Source organism: Scyliorhinus canicula, chromosome 15 (assembly GCF_902713615.1).
Source record: "Scyliorhinus canicula chromosome 15, sScyCan1.1, whole genome shotgun sequence".
NCBI classification, from domain to species: Eukaryota; Metazoa; Chordata; class Chondrichthyes; order Carcharhiniformes; family Scyliorhinidae; genus Scyliorhinus; species Scyliorhinus canicula.
Genome location: NC_052160.1, coordinates 127,187,950 through 127,209,009, shown reverse-complemented (window position 1 = coordinate 127,209,009; position 21,060 = coordinate 127,187,950). Strand labels below are relative to the sequence as shown.

Here is a 21,060-nt window from a genome sequence, read left to right as displayed (position 1 = left end):
GTGGTATTTTGGGAAATGCCCATACGGTCAGTGGTACATTGGGAGATGCATCTATTGCTGATGGTACATTGGCAGGTGCCTAGGCAGCCAGCAGTGCATTGGCAGATGCCCATATGGCCAGTGATACATTGGCAGATGCCTACCTGCCTTGTATACATTAAGAGATGCCAATCCTGCCAGGGGTATATTGGAACAGGCGTAGACTGCCAATGGTATATTGGCAGATGCCTATACAACCAGTGATACATTGGAATATGTCTATCCTGCCAGGGGTATATTGGGAGATGTCTATACTACCAGCAGAATATTGGGAGATGTCTATACTACCAGCAGTATATTGGGAGATGTCTATACTACCAGCAGTATATTGGGAGATGTCTATACTACCAGCAGTATATTGGGAGATGTTTATACTACCAGCGGTATATTGGGAGATGTCTATACTACCAGCGGTATATTGGGAGATGTCTATACTACCAGCGGTATATTGGGAGATGTCTATATTACCGGCGGTATATTGGGAGATGTCTATACTACCAGCGGTATATTGGGAGATGTCTATACTGTTGCTGGTGCCTCTCAGTTAGCCCATTAAAGTGTTTTAGGATTGATGTGAAGACATGGTCCATAAATAGCCATTTTGCACAGATTTCCCACTGGATGACATCACAGAGTTCCACATCAGTGACATTACAAGCAACAGCTGGCAGTATTCAACAAGAGGAACAGAAAGTGAAGACGTTGGAAACACTTAGCAGGTCTGGCATTGCTTGGGGAGAGAACAGTCAGCATTTCAGGAGCACATTCTTTGTCAATATATGTGTTGAAAGGAATACTCACACCAACAGAGTGAAAGTCCTCCATGCCTACCAGTTAGAGCTCCTACGCAGAAGTGGCTGCAACTTCAACTCCGTATATAGCGAGCTTTACTCTGTATCTAACCCTGTGCTGTACCTGTCCTGGGAGATTTTGATGGAGACAGGGTAGAAAAGAGCATTACTCTGTATCTAACCCAGTGCTTTACATGCCCTGGGAGTGTTTGATGGGGACAGTGTAGAGGGAGCTTTACTCTGTATCTAACCCTGTACTGTACCTGTCCTGGGAGTGTTTGATGGGGACAGTGTAGAGGGAGCTTTACTCTGTATCTAACCCCGTACTGTACCTGTCCAGGGAGTGTTTGATGGGGACAGTGTAGAGGGAGCTTTACTCTGTATCTAACCCCGTGCTGAACCTGTCCTGGGAGTGTTTGATGAGGACAGTGTGGAAAGGAGCATTACTCTGTATCTAGCCCTGTGCTGTAAAGGGAGCTTTACCCAAGACCAGGTGCTGGATTCTCCACAGCCCAACTCCAGAATCGTAAGTGCCAGGGCGGAGCATCCATAATCGGGCCCGGTGATTCTCCGGGCACTGAAAATCGGCGTCACCGTGGAGTACGCCACGCCATTGGGGGCTCATTGCCAGAGGCCCGCTCAGCAATTCTCCGCTCCCGACCAGCCGAGTTCCCGACGGGGTGGAACTAACCACCTATTGCCGGTTGAGATTCTCGAATGGCGGCTGCTGACCCAGTCCGCGGCCGACCTGGTCGGGGGCGGGCAGATCGGAGACCGGGGGAGGGGGGGGCCTTATAGGTGGCCGGGGATTCATGTGCGGGCGTTGAGGCTCAGGGCGATCGGGGGGGGGGGGGGGGGGGGGGGGGGGTGGACTCTTTCTTCGGCCTGGCTCCGCGGTCCGAGTCCGCCATGTGGCACGGGGCAGCCGCTGGAGGTTGCCACTGTGGGCATGCCGGACCTCTGACCCGGACGTGGGGGGGGGGGGGCCCACTTCCTGTTCTCTTCCTGAGATTCACTCCGGGTCGCTGCTAGCCCCCTGTAGAACTAAGAATTCATTTAACTTTTTTCCAGGAATTTCAGGAGTAAGACTCCACCCTTTTTATGCCGGCATGGGGACATTGTCTCATTTTCGGAGAATCCAGCCCCTAATCTGTGATCTAACTAACCCAGGAGTATCTGATGAGGACTGGTGTGCATGTCTGGGTCTGAGCACACTCACATTACCTTTTAATGCTGCCAGCTAGATATGGGGCACCGAGGTATCAGCAGGAAACAGAGACTGAACATATCAATGACTTCAAAAACTCTCATTATTGACAGTTCCCTGCACCCACTCCCCCAATTGTCAGTTAACAACCGATGGTTTGTGAAGCAAACTAAATGGAAGTTGCGATTTCTCTGCTAAATTTGATGTCAAACTCCACCCAATATCCTGACAAAACATTACCTAAAATGGTCAATGATCCATTGACTGAAGCTCTCGAGGTGATAATTATTCACAGACATCACAGTCCCTGCTCTCTCCTTGTGACCCCACCCACAATGCAATCTGGAACGTTACTGTATCAGGGTCTAATCATTTGCCTGCTGACAGCACACAGTTTTCTGACCAAGCCACTGCTAACTTGCCGTTACAGTAACAGAGCTACGGTCAGCCATCTCAGCCGGCATTCATGGTTAATCCTGCTCTCAAACCAATACTTCCTTTGTGTGGTTGGTGTTCAGGAATTTCTTCCAGTCAGTGGGCAGAGAATAGCTCCCATAGGGATCAGGCCAGAGTGTGTTGTACTGCCAAGTCGATAGAGGCTGGCCACGGGAAAAAAATTACTTTTAAAATTTAAAGTGAAGTGGAGGAAATTTAGACCATCTTAGTTTTTAATGCTGTTTTTGGAGAGCGGAGGTGATAGACGGTTACTTTAGCTTTTATATCCAGTCACCTTTTCTGTGTTAAAGTCTGCCTCACATACACCAGCCTGACCCTTCCTGTGCCCAGCATCCACATTGACAGTCCTGATCAAAAACTAGTGCGTCTGTCTGGAACATAAGCGAGCTCAAACATCAGGCATTAACAGATATACATCAGCTCCACGTGCAAGAGCCACTCGTTTTCAATTTCCCAGGTCCACCATCAAAAATTATCATTTATAGAACCAGAGAATTTGTACAACGCAGAAGGCCATTTGGCCTGGCTCTCCCATGGTGCAATTCACATTCTGCCATTCCCTCACCCTTTCCCCACATCCCTGAACATTCCTCCTTTCCGGCTAATGAGAACATTTAGAAAATGTAGGACGGTTTACAGCACAGAGAGAGGCCATTCTGCCCATCATGTCCGTGCCAGCCAAGCCACCCAGCCTAATCCTATTTTCTAGCACTTGGGTTCGTAGCCTTGCAGGCTCTTCGGGTGAATATCCAAACATCATTTAAATGAGTTGAGGGTTTCTGCCTCTACCACTCTTTCAAGTAGTGAGTTCCAGGCACCAACAACCCTCAGCCGCCCTTGTGCCAAGGAGCACAGACCCAGCCGATCCAATCTTTCCTCATAGCACAATTTTTCCGGGGGGGGGGGGGGGGGGGGGGGGGGGGGGGGGGGGCATACATTTGAAATTTAAGCCAACCCAGAATCAGGTACACAAAATACAGGCCGTTCTCAAATCAAGGAAGCAGCAGAAACCCGCTCATTTCATCATGTGGCTGGCAGATCTGCCAAGTGGGCTTGCTGTACAGCTGGTGCACCGATCATTAGCTATGTCCCTAATTAACCCTCATTAAAACAGCTCAAGGGTCCTCTGAAAGAGGAAGCCATTAAGTATTATAATTAGGAATATTCAAACAGTAAACTTGCATGGTCTTGACACGAGAATAAGAAACTTGACCTCAAAATCCCCACCACTAAACAAAACTGCAAACTCCTTAATGCAAACTGTCACAAAATAATTACCAGCATGGAGTGCTGAACTTCCTTTTGAATTATAAATCGTTGTCACATTAGGTCCTTGCATTCAGAGCGAGGGAGATGGGGAGTAGGTGTTCCTGCTCTTGATCTCTATCCACTACCACGCTGGGGAAGGTAAGTGTAGATGCCAGGTGAAACCAAGATCAGGCAGGGTGGTTGTACCACCCTTTACTCAATCAGTGAGTGTTAACGGGCCAGGTAGGTGCAAAGTGGACAATTGGTTGGCATGGGGGAAGCATCGCCCCAACGGTGAATCAATGCCTTCAGAAGAAAAAGGGTACAAGACAATGGACCTCTTTTCCGCCCACGAAACAAATCAAAATGCCAAGCCAGCCATCTTATTGAATTCTGGGAAGCAAATGTTTACCATGACCTGCCTGTGCCCAGTGGATGATGAGCTCTAGGATGAGTGGGCTGAATTTTTGCCACGTTGGCCTGTGAGCCAGCAATTTCACAAGGGAGTGGGACATTTGGTGGCACAACGTTTTGACAATTTTGCTGGAGGTGGCATCTGAAGCATGACTGTTCCGTGCCCAGAATTGACGGGAAGTCAATTAGGTCCGTGAAGCAGCCAATCGAGGGACATTTTGCCACATGTACTATGTTGTCAATGGCGTACAGACCCTTGATGGGTCAGGGGCTATAAAATGGAGCAGAGGTGGCAGCACCATTTGAGGGTTTTAAATTATTTGCTGGCAGTAATTCGCAAAGGGGAGCCATCCTTGGGCGACAGGCATACCTCTGCAGCCACTTCATGGAGACTGGCCATTGTGCAGCTTTCCCTGCTGCAACGGTGGCCGCTCCCCTCTGACACCGATACTGTTCCTGCTGATAGTCAGGCATCTCCCACACTGTGGGGGAAGCTGGTGGTCCCACCCACTGGCTACGCTAAGCGGATCTTCCGAGACTGGAACCCAGCCACCGTCTCCAATTAGGTCAGGCTTCTCGGCTGGCCATCTTTGGGAATGTCGCATCCGTCATATTGCTACATCCACATCATCAACCTGGAGGAGAAATGGGGTTAAAGTGATAAAAACATGGGTGGGAATTTAAGCAACCTCCCACCTGTGGAATTAGTTCAATGGGGGGGGGGGATGATGGTCTGAAGAACCTTCCCCAAGGTATCAGATTACTATTTCCATCGTTTCTATCAGGAACAAAAATAATTTGTGCGCAGATATCACAAGCCTTTATTATTTATTGACAGTGTCACTGCATAGGTCGAAACCAATTCTCGCCCCAGCCCCACCAAACTTAATTCAATTCTAGTTTTAAGAGCAGTAATTTTGGACGAGGAGCATCAACTCTGTTTCTTGCTCCACAAATATTGCCAGGCCTGCTGAGTTTTTCCAGAACTTCCTATTTTTATTTTTTTTTATTTCCAGTGTCTTGCTTTTACTTAGTTAAACTCCCATTTGAGCCATTATTGGGGTGATCATTTCCATCCCCTCCCTTCACCATGTATATGAAGGGTGTGTGGGAGTAACACCTGACTGTAAATAACAAATAGCAGAAAATGTCCACGATGTGGTGCGTAGTAAGTAGTCATTTGGCGGTACACAACTTGAATATTGCTGAAAGAAAGACAGCTTGATGCTGAAATATGATGCATCAAAGCGACCCTGCTGGATAAGGGCTCCCTGATCAGATCATTGCTGTATATTATGTAAACTACTGAATGGGCCTCAGGCTGTGCCCATCAGTCCTGAAAAGTGACCAGACCACCTCAGATTACCATTTTTTTCTTTTTAATTTAGAGTACCCAATTCATTTTTTTCCAATTAAGGGGCAATTTAGCGTGGCCAATTCACCTACCCTGCACATCTCTGGGTTGTGGGGATGAAACCCACGCAGACACGGGGAGAGTGTGCAAATTCCACACAGACAGTGACCCAGAGCCAGGATCGAACCTGGGAGCTCAGCGCCGTGAGGCAGCAGTGCTAACCAATGTGCCACCGTGCTGCCCCACTTCAGATTACCATGGATGGGAAAGGTATGTCAAAGATCTGAGCCCCAGTGAAACGAGCTGTTACACGCTGCTACCATGCGGTAACAACACCGCTAGTATATGCCACTAACAAGAACCTTCCGTCATACCAAAAAGACGTTCCGTCTGTCACGAGTAATGTGGGATATCAATTTCCGTGCCAGTTTGATACTAGGAATGTAGCCCGTACATCCCAAAGACCGGCAGATCATATCAAACAGCATGTCCCAGCCACTATTCACAATAGCCAAGGTAGAGACCGTACTCAACCAGTCCGTGCTTGTAAAGCTCAAAACACACCATGTCCAACATCTGATGTGATCCTGCGATTGGACAACATTCACTAAATAATCCGCAGTGCACTAAAAATTGCTCTGACAACCAATTTAAGATTGCCAGTCGGGCTCACCGTGAACCAATTTAAGATTGCCAGTTGGGCATGCAGTGTAGAGCATTTGCATGTACTGGAAACTACACATATTAACACACACAGCCCTGTTCTTTGCAGACAGAAATAACATGTACACACATTGCACCTGTATCAGCTAAACAAAATAAGTGATAGCCATTCATTGCTTCATTTTTCAGGGCAATGCCCTGACCAATCAAGGTCAAACTGCCGAGTTTAAATTTCAATCATTGCTTGGCAGTTAACTGTCAGTCACTATCAACTGGAGCATTCACCATGGCAACCATTCTACCAGCATCCATTTGCCAACCAATCGGCATCCTCTTCTCATACAAGACAACGTTGTTTTTCCTGACATTGGCATTCTTGTAACTGTCCTGATGAGTGCAAGATGAAAAGCTTTGACAAAGTGTCTTTTTTCAGCACTGTATAGTAAATGCAGTAAGTATAGTAAATGACAGATATCAATTGTTTTGCAACATACAAAATGGCCAAGGTCAGCCTCCACAGACCCCTGTAAATACTGACTTCAACTGAACCCCGTCAGAAACCCAGTAAAAATGCTGACCCATCAGAAGCCACATGTAAATACTGAGCCCCAGCAACTACTATCTGGGACCCCATGTACATACAGAGCCCTACTCGGGACCCTAGGGCAGGGCACCAACATTTGTAGGAGGTTCTGGGAAGGTGCCAACAGTTCCAGGGGTTTGTGCAATGGCATCAACACTTGCATAAAAGGTAGAAAAGGAGTGGCTAAGACATAGAATATTGGCGATCTGTTCAACTGCAGAGGCATCACTCCCCATTTCTAATCCTGTTCTTACCTGTTCTGGGCACACACTTTCCAGTTGAGAGTTGCATGAATGAAGACAGTGTCACTCTATTTCTACACAGGTAAACTACCCAAGACCATTGAAATATGTTCAAGTTCCAGACTAGTTTACAGCAAGCACTTGCAAATTGTCTCAGTTGCCATGAAACTAAATGCAGTGCCCTGCAGGTGTCCTGCATTTAATGCTTTTCCCTCATTGTGAAGATAAAGACCAAATAAATACAAGAAAGGGCAGACAAGTTCCTCCATAATTCACAGAACTACAGCTTCCTCAGAGCTCTTTTCTTATAATATCTCAGATTCTTTTGCTTCACTGCATCATTACTGCAGCTGCGAGCGAACTGTTAGTCCTTAATTGCTTCAATCCCAGACTTCAAACTCACAGGCAAGGGGGAGAGACAGCTCAAGGACAACTCTTGAAGGTCCTGTTTGTGGTCAGTCAGGACAAAACTAGGTTTGAAGAACCCAGGTCCCTGACCTATGCCAAGTGAGCAAATCACAGTTTGGACATCAGTCAAACTGGTGCAATAGATGGTGCTCTCTAGCATTGTGGGTCGATGGGGAAATAAAAATTAGTCAAAGCTTCCACCTCCTATGGTCAGATACTTTCTGCAGGTGGGCTTTAGGTGAGGACAACCAATTATTTGTTCTTGGGATGTGGGCAGTATTGAAAAGATTGCAGTTTAGGAGTAACGTATTGACCGGGGCTTCCCTTCTCTGATGGACACAAGGTGATCTAGTCGCTTTATTACAACAACCAACAGCTTTCAGGGCATCATTCTGGTACCAACCTGTAAATTTACAGATATTTTTTAATTGTCATTCATAACCTTCATAGAGGCCATATCCTCCATTGTTATAAAATCCCTACAGTGCAGGAGGCGGTCATTCGACCCATCAAGTCTACACTGAACCTCCAAAACAGCACCTTAACCTAGGCCCCTCACCCCCAACCACCCAACCCCCGCACGTCCGTCATATCCCCATAATCTACCCATACTTTGGACACTATGGGGCAATTTAGCAAGGCCAATCCACCTAACCTGCATACTTTTGAACAGTGGGAGGAAACCAGAGCACCCGGAGGAAACCCACGCAGACACGGGGAGAACGTGCAAACTCCAGACAGCCACCAAAGGTTGGAATCGAAACCGGGTCCCTGGCACTGTGATACAGCAGTGCTAACCACTGTGCCACCCTTGACATGGTGAGAATTGAATTCTGACCTGGTCCGGTACATTAACCACCTTGACTGGATTGAAATACCCTGATGGGCTAAGAAGTGAATAAATGACCAATGCTTATCTTCTGGGGCAAGTTGCCCACAGCGAGATCATGCCTGTATGGCTCATATCCGAGATCCACATTTACAGGACAGGGAAGAAAAATGAAAGAGGTAATAAATGAGGTCAGTTAAGAGAAGACACCTCCTTAAATCCCAGCCAAATGTGTCCACCTACCTTCACCCCAAACATATACTACCTCGCCTGTGCGGTTGATGTATGTGAGCTTGGCATCACTCAATGATACCAAGATAAGTCAGAGTTCAATGAAAAAGAGGAAAAGAGTGGAATGGCGATCCACAGCAGGAAAGGCCTTAAACAGTTACACCATAGTACTGACCAGAAAGAGTCCCTTTAAGTTCGGAGAGGATATGGAGATACCTTATTCCCATTTTAATCACAATTCACAGTAATTTATTTCATTCAATCTGGGTCCTAACAGAACAGGAACCAAAATCAATCATTGAACTCAATTAAATTTTAATCCTCCGTGACCTGACCGAAATCTCAGCAGGTCCACAGATAAAGTAACAGGCCAGTGAGTGCCTTCTCAGGGCATAATCCACATCGTCCTTTAACGCGGGAAGTCTAACTGTTTGTCTGCATTGTTTATCTTGCCAGTTTTGTGGAGAACACGTAAAAAACCTATTACAGATATCCTGTACTGTATTTATTATTCAATGATATATAACTTTTCTAGCCATTGTAACTATCTTTAGACTAGAGTAGTCCAGGCTAAAGCTATTGTAATGTGAGTTTATATGCGGTATCCAAAAGCCCAAACTATCTGAAATCCCTCTGTACTGCAGGGGTGAAATATCAACAAGGTTTGCCACTTTACTCCCGATTAGCCAAACTTAACACAGACCAGAAACCGAGATGTGGGCTGCAACATTCACTCCCACCGTGCATTCAATGTTGCAGTCCCACCACAGTCCAAGAATAAAATACAGAGAAGAATCAATGTGACAGAACGGCTAATTCTGTATCTCGGGCTGTGATACAGTGGAGTCTTTACTTTGATGGTTTTCAAAGAAACATTTTCCTTTTGTACAAGACACACATTTCACAAGCTTGACTTCAATATAATCTATGAGAGGAGAATGTACCCTCAGTACACAGACACTTTATGTATTAAACAGTTCCCGCTGTTTTGGATTTATTTGATGATACAAGAACAGCTCTTTATTCATTTTATTTTTGTTACAAGGCCGGTTCTTCAGGCATAAAACTGTCAGGAATAGCAAAAGGCATAATGAAACCAAGCACCAAGCTAACGAGGTGATGAGCTCAGCTCGACACTGCCTTGTTCCCCCAGGTTAGAAAAAGTAAAACAAACTTACCTCTTATAATGTCCAATGACCCATTAAGAAAGTACATGCAAGTGGATATCAGGGAAAACAGGACCATTGGCATCGTTTTTAAATTAATTTACAGGATGTGGGTGTCACTGGTTAGGTCAGCATTTACTGTCCGTCCCTAATTACCCTCGAGATGGTGGTGGTGATCTGCCTTCTTGAACTGGCTGCAGTCCATGTGGTGTATGTACATCCAGAGCGCAGTTAGAGAGGGAGTTCCAGGATTTTGACCCAGCGACAGCGAAGGAACGGTGATATATTTCCAAGTCAGGTTAGTGAGTCACTTAGGGGTGGCACAGCGGTTAGCACTGCTGCCTCACGGCATCGAGGACCCGGGTTCAATCCTGGCCAGGGATTATCGTCCGTGTGGAGTTTGCACATTCTCCCATTGTCTGTGTGGGTTTCACCCTCACAACCCAAAAGATGTGCAGGGTATAGATGGATTGGCCACGCTAAATTGCCCCTTAATTGGGGAAAAAAAAGAATAGTGAGTGACTTGGTGGAGAACCTCCAGGTGGTGGGGTTCCCAGGTAGCTGCTGCTCTTGTCCTTCTAGATGGTAGTGGTCGTGGGTTAGGAAGGCTTTGCCTAAGGACAATGGCCACTAGGATGTGGTATCAGCATGTCTGACAATCTAAAACCATTCCCCAGTGGGAGAAGAGGAATAAAAATTGTGGAGTGGTACATTGACTAAAGAGCAACGGGTGGAGGGAGACGGTATCATCGGGAGTCAAGAAGAGAATGAGGGTTGATTAAATTCCAGCGGCTTCCCGGTCCCTCATTATTCAGTGATTACCCAATGTGATTGGTTAGAGGAACTGGAGATCTGTCATAATCCAGAGCAAATTTAAGGTTGAAGTACTGCCATCCATGTTATTCAATAATTGGTTAGCTAAGGTTCACTTCTCTCATCTACATAAGATAACCATGAAGTATCTATTGTTGCAAATGGTTATGTTCATTAAGGCAAAATATTTTAACACTGAGGACGTTTCCATTTCAGGCACCAAGTATTAAGCACTCCCAGGAAAACAACAGCAGAACCACAAACCACCCCAACAATGAGCCTTAACTCCCAGCTTGACGCTCCCCACACCACAGTGAGATTTTTGCTATTTCCCACATAAGCCATCTCTGTGGCCATCCTGGATAAGATTGCGAGGGCAGAATTAACGTTTTAGGTTTGCCTGCTTGAAATTGGACTGACTCTCATTTCACACAGCATATACCCAAGAGAGGAAAACAATCACCTTCCCTCAGTCTAGAACTGATTTAAACCAGAGTTTGATGGATGAAAGACTAGTTTGTGATCCACAGACTAAGCACTCTTTAGCAATCATTAAATGTCTCTAATATATGGCAGAATGTATTTGACATTCACATCTGTAGCAGAAAGAAACAGATTACACTCTATGCCTATTAATTCAAAGTCAGGTTTCCTGCTAAAATATTCACATTATCCCATAATTAAAGTAAATGAATTAACGTGAGGCTGCACAGAAACTTTCAACTGTAAGCCCAAGATTGGACAATTTAACACAGCTTTGAGCACAGCATTTGAAGCTCAATGGTTTTACTGCACACACTAATTATCCCTGCAGTTTAATCCAAACAATGCTGGGAGTATAAACATTATTAGCCCAACATTTGAATGCTGCCTTTATGCCTATAGTGTACCATGTTGGAAAGCGAGAACGCAAGAGTGAACACACCGTATGCACACATGCACCTTGTATACAATTGGTTGCCTGCATTATTCTGGGCTGATATATTTCGCTCCCGTCTTCCACTCCCTCTACAATTGGCATTGCATGGCTCAGCATGTCTCAACATAGATAGGACTTCTTACCAAAAGCAGCAAGCACAGCCCAATATATTCAGTGAGATCACTTATGTTCCATAATAATGGAATACCATGTGCTTCAATGCACAATCTACGCCTGGCCCAGCATCAACATCGGAAAGAAACATATTAATTCAACGTGAAAGGGAAACCTTTTACTGATCAGTGTATTGCCTGTTAGAGACATATGGGCTGGATTCTCCAGTCCCCCAGCCGCGTGTTTCTAGGTGGCGCACCGTTCGCTGGTGGCGGTATTCTATCTTCCCGCCGCTTGCCAATGGGATTTACGATTGAAGCCACCCTATGCCACCGGGAAACCTGGAGGCGGGAGTGTACTGCTCGTAGGAAAAGAGAATCCCAATGACCGGAGAATTCCAGCCATAGAACTTAATTGGAGAATTGAGCCCGAAGTGTGGTCTGCAATGCAAGTGAGGCACAATGCCCACTGGGGGGCCGGGGGGGGTGTGGGGGGGGGGGGGGGGGGGGGGGTGTAACTGAATACAGTCCACCCACACTTCAAATTTTGTTTGTAGGTTGGAGTGAACAGTGCTGTGAATGAGCTGTGTGAGACCTGACGACACCAGCAGGTCCTGCTCCCCAGAGATCGCACCTCGATTTGACTAGCGTTCCGGCCCTCCCGTCTTCTCGCTGGCAAAGACCCTTTCCCCACAGTTGCTGGTACCAGCAGTATCCCCCAGGTGAGCAACACCCTGCACTGGGATTACCAAATCCTGCCCTCCCTTTCAGGCCACGCCCCTTTCAAACCCAGAATCTTTCAGGCCATGCCCCTTTTAGGCCCCACCCCTTGGCTTTAAACAGATCCTGCATATTTAAATGAGGATTTAAATATGCTAACCTGGCTCATGCCAAATGAGGACGTTAACCCAATCACGGTGGCTGGAGCATCAGGAACTTTGCCGCCCATCGCAAATCCCGTTTTGGGCCTCTCCTGGAATTCTCCTGATAGAGCAGAATTTGCGGCAGACGCAACGCGGCCAGAGAATCGCCCCATTAGCCTTATCAAAGTCTATTATGCAATCATACAGCCCAGAAAGAAGCCATTTGGCCCATTGTGACAACGTCAGCTCTTTGAAAGGGAAAACCAATTAGGTCCATTCACCCCATCTTTCTCCATAGCCCTATATTTTCTCTCTTTCAAGTATGATTCTGTATATACTCAGCAAAGTCGGTTTAATAGGAGTGCGAGTGACAGCTTGTGGACAGTAGAGGCGAATTTTGTATACCTTTGTTTATGAAGAATGCCCAAACTCCAAACAACAAGCATGGCCAATCAGATACAGGGATTGACCATTAAATCCTGGGACAGCGACAGGAAAAATAAAGTATCATTGAGAAAGATACTGAGGGAAGTGAGAGTAGAAATTGCACAGGCACTGGTGATAATCTTCCAGTCTTCCTTAGACCCAGGGGTGGTGCTGGGGGACTGGAGATTTGTGAATGTTATAACCTTGTTCAAAAAGGGGAGCAAGGATAAAGTCAACAACTACAGACCAGTCGTGTCTGACTTCAGTGGTAAGGAAACTTCTGGAAACTATAGTTCAGGACAAAATCAACAGTCACTCAGACAAGTGCAGGATAATTAAGGAAAGCCAGCATGGATTCAGGAAGGGAAACTCATGTTTAACTAACTTGGATGTTTTTTTGACATTGTAACAGAGAAGGTTGATAAAGGCAATGCTGTTGATGTGGTGTATATGGATTGTCAAACAGTGCCACACAATAGACTTATGAGCTATATTCTACTGCATGAAATAAAAGGGAAAGTAGGCAGTTGGATAAGAAATTGGTTGAATGACAGGAAATGGAGAAAGTAGAGATGAATAGTTTTTATTTCAGATTAGAGAAAGGTGGGGCAGCACGGTGGCCTAGTGGTTAGCACAACCGCCTCACGGCGCTGAGGTCCCAGGTTCGATGCCGGCTCTGGGTCACTGTCCGTGTGGAGTTTGCACATTCTCCCCGTGTCTGCGTGGGTTTTGCCCCCACAACCCAAAAATGTGCAGAGTAGGTGGATTGGCCACACTAAATTGCCCCTTAATTAGAAAAAATAATTGGGTAATCTAAATTTATTTTTAAAAAAAGATTAGAGAAAGGTTTGAGCTGGAGTTCCCCAGGGGTCAGTGTTGAAACTGTTAGCTTCCTGATATATATTAATGATCTGGACTGTGGTGTTCAGGGCATGGTTTCAAACTTTGCCGATGCTATGGAGATTGGAAGTGTTGCCAACTGTGATGACGATAGCCTTGAACTAAGACAAAGCAAATTGGTGGATTGGGCAGACAAGTGACAGGTGAAGTGTGAGGTGATTCAATTTGGTAGGACAAATATGGAGTGCAAAATAAAGAGGGAAACTCTAAATGAGATGCAGGAAGAAGGGAACCTCGGTGTATATGTACTTAAGTCATTGAAGATGGTGGAGCATGTTGAGAGAGCAGTTCATAAAGCATTTGGTTTCCTAGGTTTTATTAACAGGGGCATTGAGTACAAAAGTAAGGAGGTCATGCTGAACTTGTATAAGACACTAATTAGGCCTCATCTGGAGTACTACGTCCAGTTATGGGCACCAAACTGGAGGAAGGAAGTGAAGGTATTGGGGAGAGGAGTACAGAGGAGATTCACAAGAATGATTCCAGGGATTAACAACCGTAGTTACGAGGATCAACTGGAGGTTGGGTCTGTTTTTCTTGGAAAAAAGGTGGCTGAGAAGAGACGTTACAGAGGCATTCAAGATCCTGAGGGGTTTGGACAGGGTAAATAATGAGAAACTGTTCCCACTCAAGAGTACATCAGGAATGAGGAGACACAGATTGAAAGTAATGGGCAAAAGGAGTAGAAGTTGTTGTGAGGAAAAATGTTTTCACCCAGAGGACGGTTGGAGTCTAGAACAAACTTCCTAAGAAGGTGGTGGAGGCAGGTTCGATCAAGGTATTCAAAAGGTAATTGGATTACAATTGGAAAATAAATAATGTGAAAGGTTACGGGCTCAAGGCAGGGGAATGGGATTAGGTAGAATGCGCCTTCAGAGAGCCAGTACAGACTTGATGTGCCGAATGGCCTCCTTCTGCACTGTAAGATTCTGCAAACTAGCAAATTTATTCTCTAGAAGAAGGAACCTGGTACCATCAAGGATTTCAACGAGAGAGAGAGAGAGAGAGTGAGAGAGAGGGAGAGAGAGAGATCAAAGTAAGGTCACTGGGTAAATAAAAGCAGAAAATGCTGGATAAACACAGCAGGTCGGTTATCACGGCATCTGTGGAGACAGAAACAGAGTTAACGTTTCGCATTGGTGCGATTCTTCTTCAGGACTGCCATACTGGACTCAGAACATTAACTCTCCACAAATACTCAGCATCTCCACAGATGCTGCCAGACCTGCTGACTATTTCCAGCACTTTCTGTTTTTTGTTTCAGAACTTGTGAATCTGCAGCATTTTGCTTTTATTATCAAGATCTCCGGGACACTGTTGGCCGCAAGACAAGATACAAAATCAATTCAATCCTTCATGGTGAACTCCCTAGTCTGATAGTTAAACAGGACAGGACTATGGTACCCCTAAAATGTTGGGCTAATAATATCTATACTCTCAGAATTATATTTGGGTTAACTGCAGGGATAATTGCTGTGTGCTTCAAATACTATACTCAAAGCTGTGTTAAATTGTCCAATCTTGGACTGACAGTTGAATGTTTCTGTGTGGCCTCCAGTTATTTAAATTAATTACAGGATAACAAATATTTTTGTTATCTGATTTGGAACTGATTAGAGACTGCAAACTGTTTCTTCCTGCCACATAAATGTTAGATATATTTTGTCCACAGATTAGGGACTTTTAATGATTACAAAGGTTGGCAATTAACCACACGGCCATCCAACCTCATTGGCAAATAGACCCATCATCCAAGCTGCGAATTCTCCTGGTGAGCTCTGGGGGGAAAAAAACCACGATCAAATGCTCCTACGGGACAAAATAGTCGAATGTTCAAATGTAGCCAGTGGTGATGGGAAGGGGCAGCTTGGTGGAACTGGCCATGACCTGGAAATCTTTTTGCAAGTCAAACATCTTTCTGGGGGGGGGGGGGGGCTTCCTTTTCAGCCACAGGTCAGCCATGATCTCATTAAATGGCAGGACAGGCTCAAGGGGCTGAATGGCCAACTCCTGTCCCTTTGTTGTTCCTATGAGTGTCTCCACAGCATTTAGTATCAGACAATATAAAGTGCATTGTTGTGGTGTTCTCTGAAGTTAATTTAAGGGGCTGATAACCGGCTTCCATGCATTGGGATATTGGTAATAAAACTCATCTGGGATTGTCAGAACGCAATGAGTTATCAAACTATTGGAGGGATTTATTCTGCATCACTACTTGCCTACGATCCTGGAGTTAAAATCAGAGAGACTAGAGTACATTTATATAAAAAAACAACTCCAACAGTCCACATTGTCAACCACCTGGTGTGTTTTGGGGCATACAGTGCAATGTTACAGAAATAACTAGAGCAATATCAGCTCAAAGAAACTTTACTGTTCATACCCAAGCAAAAAGGCACAGATCAGGATTATTCAATATTTTAAAACAATGTAACATTTCTTGCAATGTATTTTAGATTTTATATAATCCTTCAGAAAACTGAAATTCTCACTTCTCTGGCCTTGATCTGCACCCTAACCCTGGTGTTGTAGAGGGCGAGGGGTTCCAGTCACGATGCATCAAAGTGCATCCAGCTAAAACAAAACACTGACTCGCACTGCCCATTTCCTCCCCCCCCCTCCCAAGACAAAGCAGGCAAAACTGGCCCTGTTCAGCAGCACAACATGTGATAGCAAATTGGCAACATCTTTCTACACCCACCCCATCCTACTTTCCACTGACGCGCCGAGTGGAAATGGAGTTTGTGCCACATAAAGACCAATTTCACCCCCACTGACCCCACAATCACCAGACACCCACCACCCCATAGATATCTCCCCACCCCCCACACCTACTTGGACTGGGAAAAACCCAGGCAGTGAGCTAGTAGGCAATTCAACTATCACTGGCATCACAGAGGAGTGTAATCCTGCCTCCCCAACATCTGTCAACACACTTTCAGCCAAGTCACTGGTGAGTGGACAGGAAGGGAAGTCGTGGGCAATTTCCTGTCGCTCTCCAGTGATGGTACACTACCAGCTACTGCAGTATCCCACCTGTTGCCTTGGCTGAAGCCGGCACGGGACTGAAGCGGAGAGGGCATACAATACAATGCCTTGAGGGAAAGATACATTTCTGGGAGATGTCCTGTGTCGCGCCTTGCATGCCAGGAAAACATGTTGCTTTTGGCTGTAAGATGTAACTGCAGTTACTTGACCCTTAACCCCACTGCTGCTGCAAGACCCTACAGTCTCTCTCTCTCTTACCAAACCCACCCGTACCCACCCCAACCCCATGTTGTAACACACAAATCTCAAATCGATCTAATGAAGCCTGGCTTGTCCCCCACCCCCACCAATCTCAAACTAATCGCTGCATTGTGAATTGCTGAATTATCTGTCTGCAGAAATTAGACGGGCACTGTCACACGTATTTTGCACCGTGTGAATCAGGAGGACGAACGCAAAGGACTATCGGATTTTAGCAACACGATTTGAAAAAAATGAATTTCCCAGAGATTATTTTTTTCAGCATTAAAAACAGGGTGGGCAAGAGCAACCATTGCACGGTTAGCATCACACCAAGCTTTCACATTGCTGTCATTTTCCTGGGATTAAAACTCTGCTGTGTAACACACACAATGCTGCATGCAATCCAAACGAAATGGGGGGAAAAAACCTACCCTTGACTTGTGTGTCATACTCGGTAATGATCTCCTTGTCCTTCTTGAATTTAGCAGGCGATGTCATGACTGCTCGTCCAGAAAATGTTTTTTCCCCCCCCTCTCCTCTCTTTTAAAACAGAATTGCAGACGCAGTGATCAGATGATGCCAATCCTGTTGCTGGCGAATTCTCCTCTTCCCCGCCTTTCTCTTAAATCAGTCTTTGAGGAGGGTTGGTGCAAATCGAGACCTCACAGGAACTGAAATCAACACGGAAACTGACCATGGAGGGGAGAAAAAAAAACCAGATTTTACAAAACACATATATGTATATAAACAGAGCGGTAGACAACAGCACCCACTGCAATGAATCCCCTCGGATCAGTGAAGGTCCTTCGAACCAGGAAGGAGGGAGGGAGGGAGGGAGGGAGGGAGGGAGAGGGATGGGTTAGAACATAATTAAAAAGACTTCAGATGGTGGAAATCACAGGGAGGAGAGGGGAGTGTGCGAGAATGTAGGGCAGTGTTTCTTTGTATCAGCTCAGCATGCTGCAATCGTAGCCCAGGCGAATTCCAACACACACACACATTGTCAAACAGCTCGGCTGATTCATCCATGTATATTTTTTTAATGAATGGGTTTTGTTTTGTAAGTATCCGCGCTGGTAGTAAACCCGTAATTATCACAAGGGTTTTTTTTAATAAAGAAAAGTCTTGGTATGGGTGGGGAGGGGGTGAAAATAATGGAAGTTCTTTCTTCTTAAGTTCCCTCCAAAGAGGTGATCGAGAGAGCTGGGAGAGCAGAACAGGGACTGGGCTGGGAGCGAACAATGAAACGCTGCAGTTTCGGGTTAATTTGTATCGCCGCTTGTAACAATCAGAGTAGCTGAAATGTATCCAAAATACAGCGAGTCACCCAAAATGTATCGCGCACCACCACCCCCTTTATATTCAGATGTTAAAACCCCATTTTACAGTAAAATAAACTCGCCTCTGATTTATAGTTGGGGGGGGGGGGGGGGGGTCTTCCGTGATTGAAGGAAAAGGTCCGAATCACAGAAAAGAAAAAGTTCTCCAACCGACGGGACTTCCAACAAAAGCAGTTTTTTTTTTAGAAAGCACAATTCCTCTCTTCAAATCGCTGATTTAGATTCATCTCAGGTTCACACCGGCAGAAACCTCGAGCCGAGAATTCCCGCTCCCGGCAAACTTCCACAAAACTGACATCTTATTTCCACCAAGTTCAGGAACTTTTTCAAACTTTTTTTTTCTCTCTCTCTCAAATTGATTCCAATTTCCTTCCTCTCTCTCTCGCTTTCTCGGTCACATCATTTACTTTGTCTTCTTAAGATGTGTATTTCTTTCCTCTCGTTTCCAGTTCGCCTTCTCAACTCCGCTTCCCGCTGAGGTATAAAGTTGCTGCGGGGATTTTTCTTTTGGCCGCTGCAACTTTCTGAACGAGAAGCAGCAGATTTGGACAAGAGGCACCTCCACTCTCCAGTTCCAGGGGTGGGAGAACTGATCCTTAATATTTGCTGCAAATATATACCTTCTTATGTAGTGAACAGCGCTTCCTCCTGTCTCGGAGTGGGACTGTAGCAATGGAAGCTGCTGAAAACACCTTTTAACCCTTCCCAAATCGAGTGCCAAATTATTGAATCATAGAATTTACAGTGCAGAAGGAGGCCATTCGGCCCATCGAGTCTACACCAGCCCTTGGAAAGAGCACCCTACTTAAACCCACACCTCCACCCTATCCCAGTAACCCCGCCTAATCTCGATTGGATTTTGTTTATTGTCACGTGTACAGTGAAAAGTATTTTTCTGCAAGCAGCTCAACAGATCATTAAGTACATGAAAATAAAATAAAAGAAAATATATAATAGGGCAACACAAGGTACACAATGTAATTACATAACACCAGCATCAAAGCACACAGGGATGTAGTGTTAATCAGGTCAGTCCTTAAGGACTTTAGAGTTAAGGAGTCTATTTAGGAGTCTGGTAACAGCGGGGAAGAAGCTGTTTTTTAATCTGTTCATGTATGTTCTTAGACTTTTGTATCTCCTGCCCAATGGAAGAAGTTTTTGGACACTAAGAGCAATTTAGCATGGCCAATCAACTAACCTTCGTATCTTTGGTGTACTGATGGTTATCAAAACACCAATTCACCAGGGTGGTGTAAACTTAATTTGCCAGTTTTTAATCTTTTTTTGAGTTACTTGTGTTCACAACAGAGAGAAGCAAAAATAAGCCGGACCTCCATCATTACACCAATTTTTACGATGATGTGGAGATGCCGGCGTTGGACTGGGGTGAGCACAGTAAGAAGTCTTACAACACCAGGTTAAAGTCCAACAGGTTTGTTTCAAACACGAGCTTTCGGAGCACGGCTCCTTCTTCAGGTGAATGAAGAAGGTGGAGGATTTCACCTGAAGAAGGAGCCGTGCTCCGAAAGCTCGTGTTTGAAACAAACCTGTTGGACTTTAACCTGGTGTTGTAAGACTTCTTACAATTTTTACGAGGAATTGAATTTCCACCCCCAGCCCCCACTAGAAACTCTTTCACTATAATATAAAAGCAAATTCCTGCGGACGCTGGAATCTGAAACAAAAACAGAAAATGCTGGAAAATCTCAGCAGGTCTGACAGCCTCTGTGGAGCGAGAACTGAGCTAATGTTTCGAGACCTGGTGGCCTTTCAAAGTCTTTCCATATGTTTGTCTTGTTGTGAGACCCAAAACATCCTGATTTCACCCTCATATCTACCGAATCTGTGACCCACAGTCATTGTGATGCTAGATTTGGGTGGCCTCACTGAATTAAAAGCGTTTTATTTTTAATTGATTGCATGGAGTGAATCCTCTGATACATCTTTTCCAGTCACCATTCCTGCTCCCGAAGGCCCAGGGAGAGTTCAACTTCTGCACAGATTTCTCGACAACAACAACTGCTTATATGTATGCAGTGCTTTTAAAGCTAAAAAATAATTTCCAAAGCACTTCACAGGAGTGTTATAAAACAAAAATATGACACTGAACCAGATTAAAGAGAGGTTAGGCCAAATGATCAATAGCTTTATCAAAGTTATAGGTTTCACGGATATCTTAAAGAAGGATAGAGAGGCGGAGAAGTATAGAGAGCGAATTGCAGATCTTGGGGTCCAGGCTGCAAATGGTGAAGCGATGAAGATCGGGGATGCGAAGAAGGCCAGATTTCGAGGAACACAGAGATCTAAGAGAATTGTAGGGCCGGAAGAGATTACAGGGGTAGGGAGTGGTGAGCCCAAGGAGGTATTTGAAAGCAAAGAAGAAACATTTCCAATCAAGACATTGTTCTTCTGAGAGCCAATGTAGATTTGAACACACCGGGGTGATAGGGCAATGGGATTTGGTGCAATTGGCAGAGAAACACACTGGCACTGTGTCAATTTTACCGGTTTAATGTGAGCGTTTAAATGCGCCCCATACAATAAGTGCATTGCCAGCATATTACCAAAAGGTTTCAGTAAAGGAGTCCAGGTCATGCACCTGAAGCAGGCAGGACACCTTTTCATGTACATTTAGGATCCCCAGTGCCTGTTGTTGAACTTCTCCAACAGCCTGTACCGGACCGTCAGGATTTTTCATTCATCTCAACATTGCAGACAAATAGGAGGCCAGATCTTTGTAAAACACGATGTGGAGATGCTGCCGTTGGACTGGGGTGAGCACAGTAAGTGGTCTTACAACACCAGGTTAAAGTCCAACATATTT

General features: G+C 45.3%; 1 protein-coding gene across 1 annotated transcript in view; it reads right to left on the bottom strand.

Annotated features, from left to right (window-relative positions):
* Nucleotides 1–17,687, bottom strand: part of srgap2 (SLIT-ROBO Rho GTPase activating protein 2) — a 198,148-nt gene extending 180,461 nt beyond the window's left edge. The window contains exon 1 of the mRNA XM_038821042.1: nt 17,328–17,687. Within this exon, the coding sequence (XP_038676970.1) occupies nt 17,328–17,394 (67 nt within the window). The 5' untranslated portion in view covers nt 17,395–17,687. The remainder of the gene's footprint in view (nt 1–17,327) is intronic.
* Between the last annotated feature and the right edge of the window lie 3,373 nt (nt 17,688–21,060).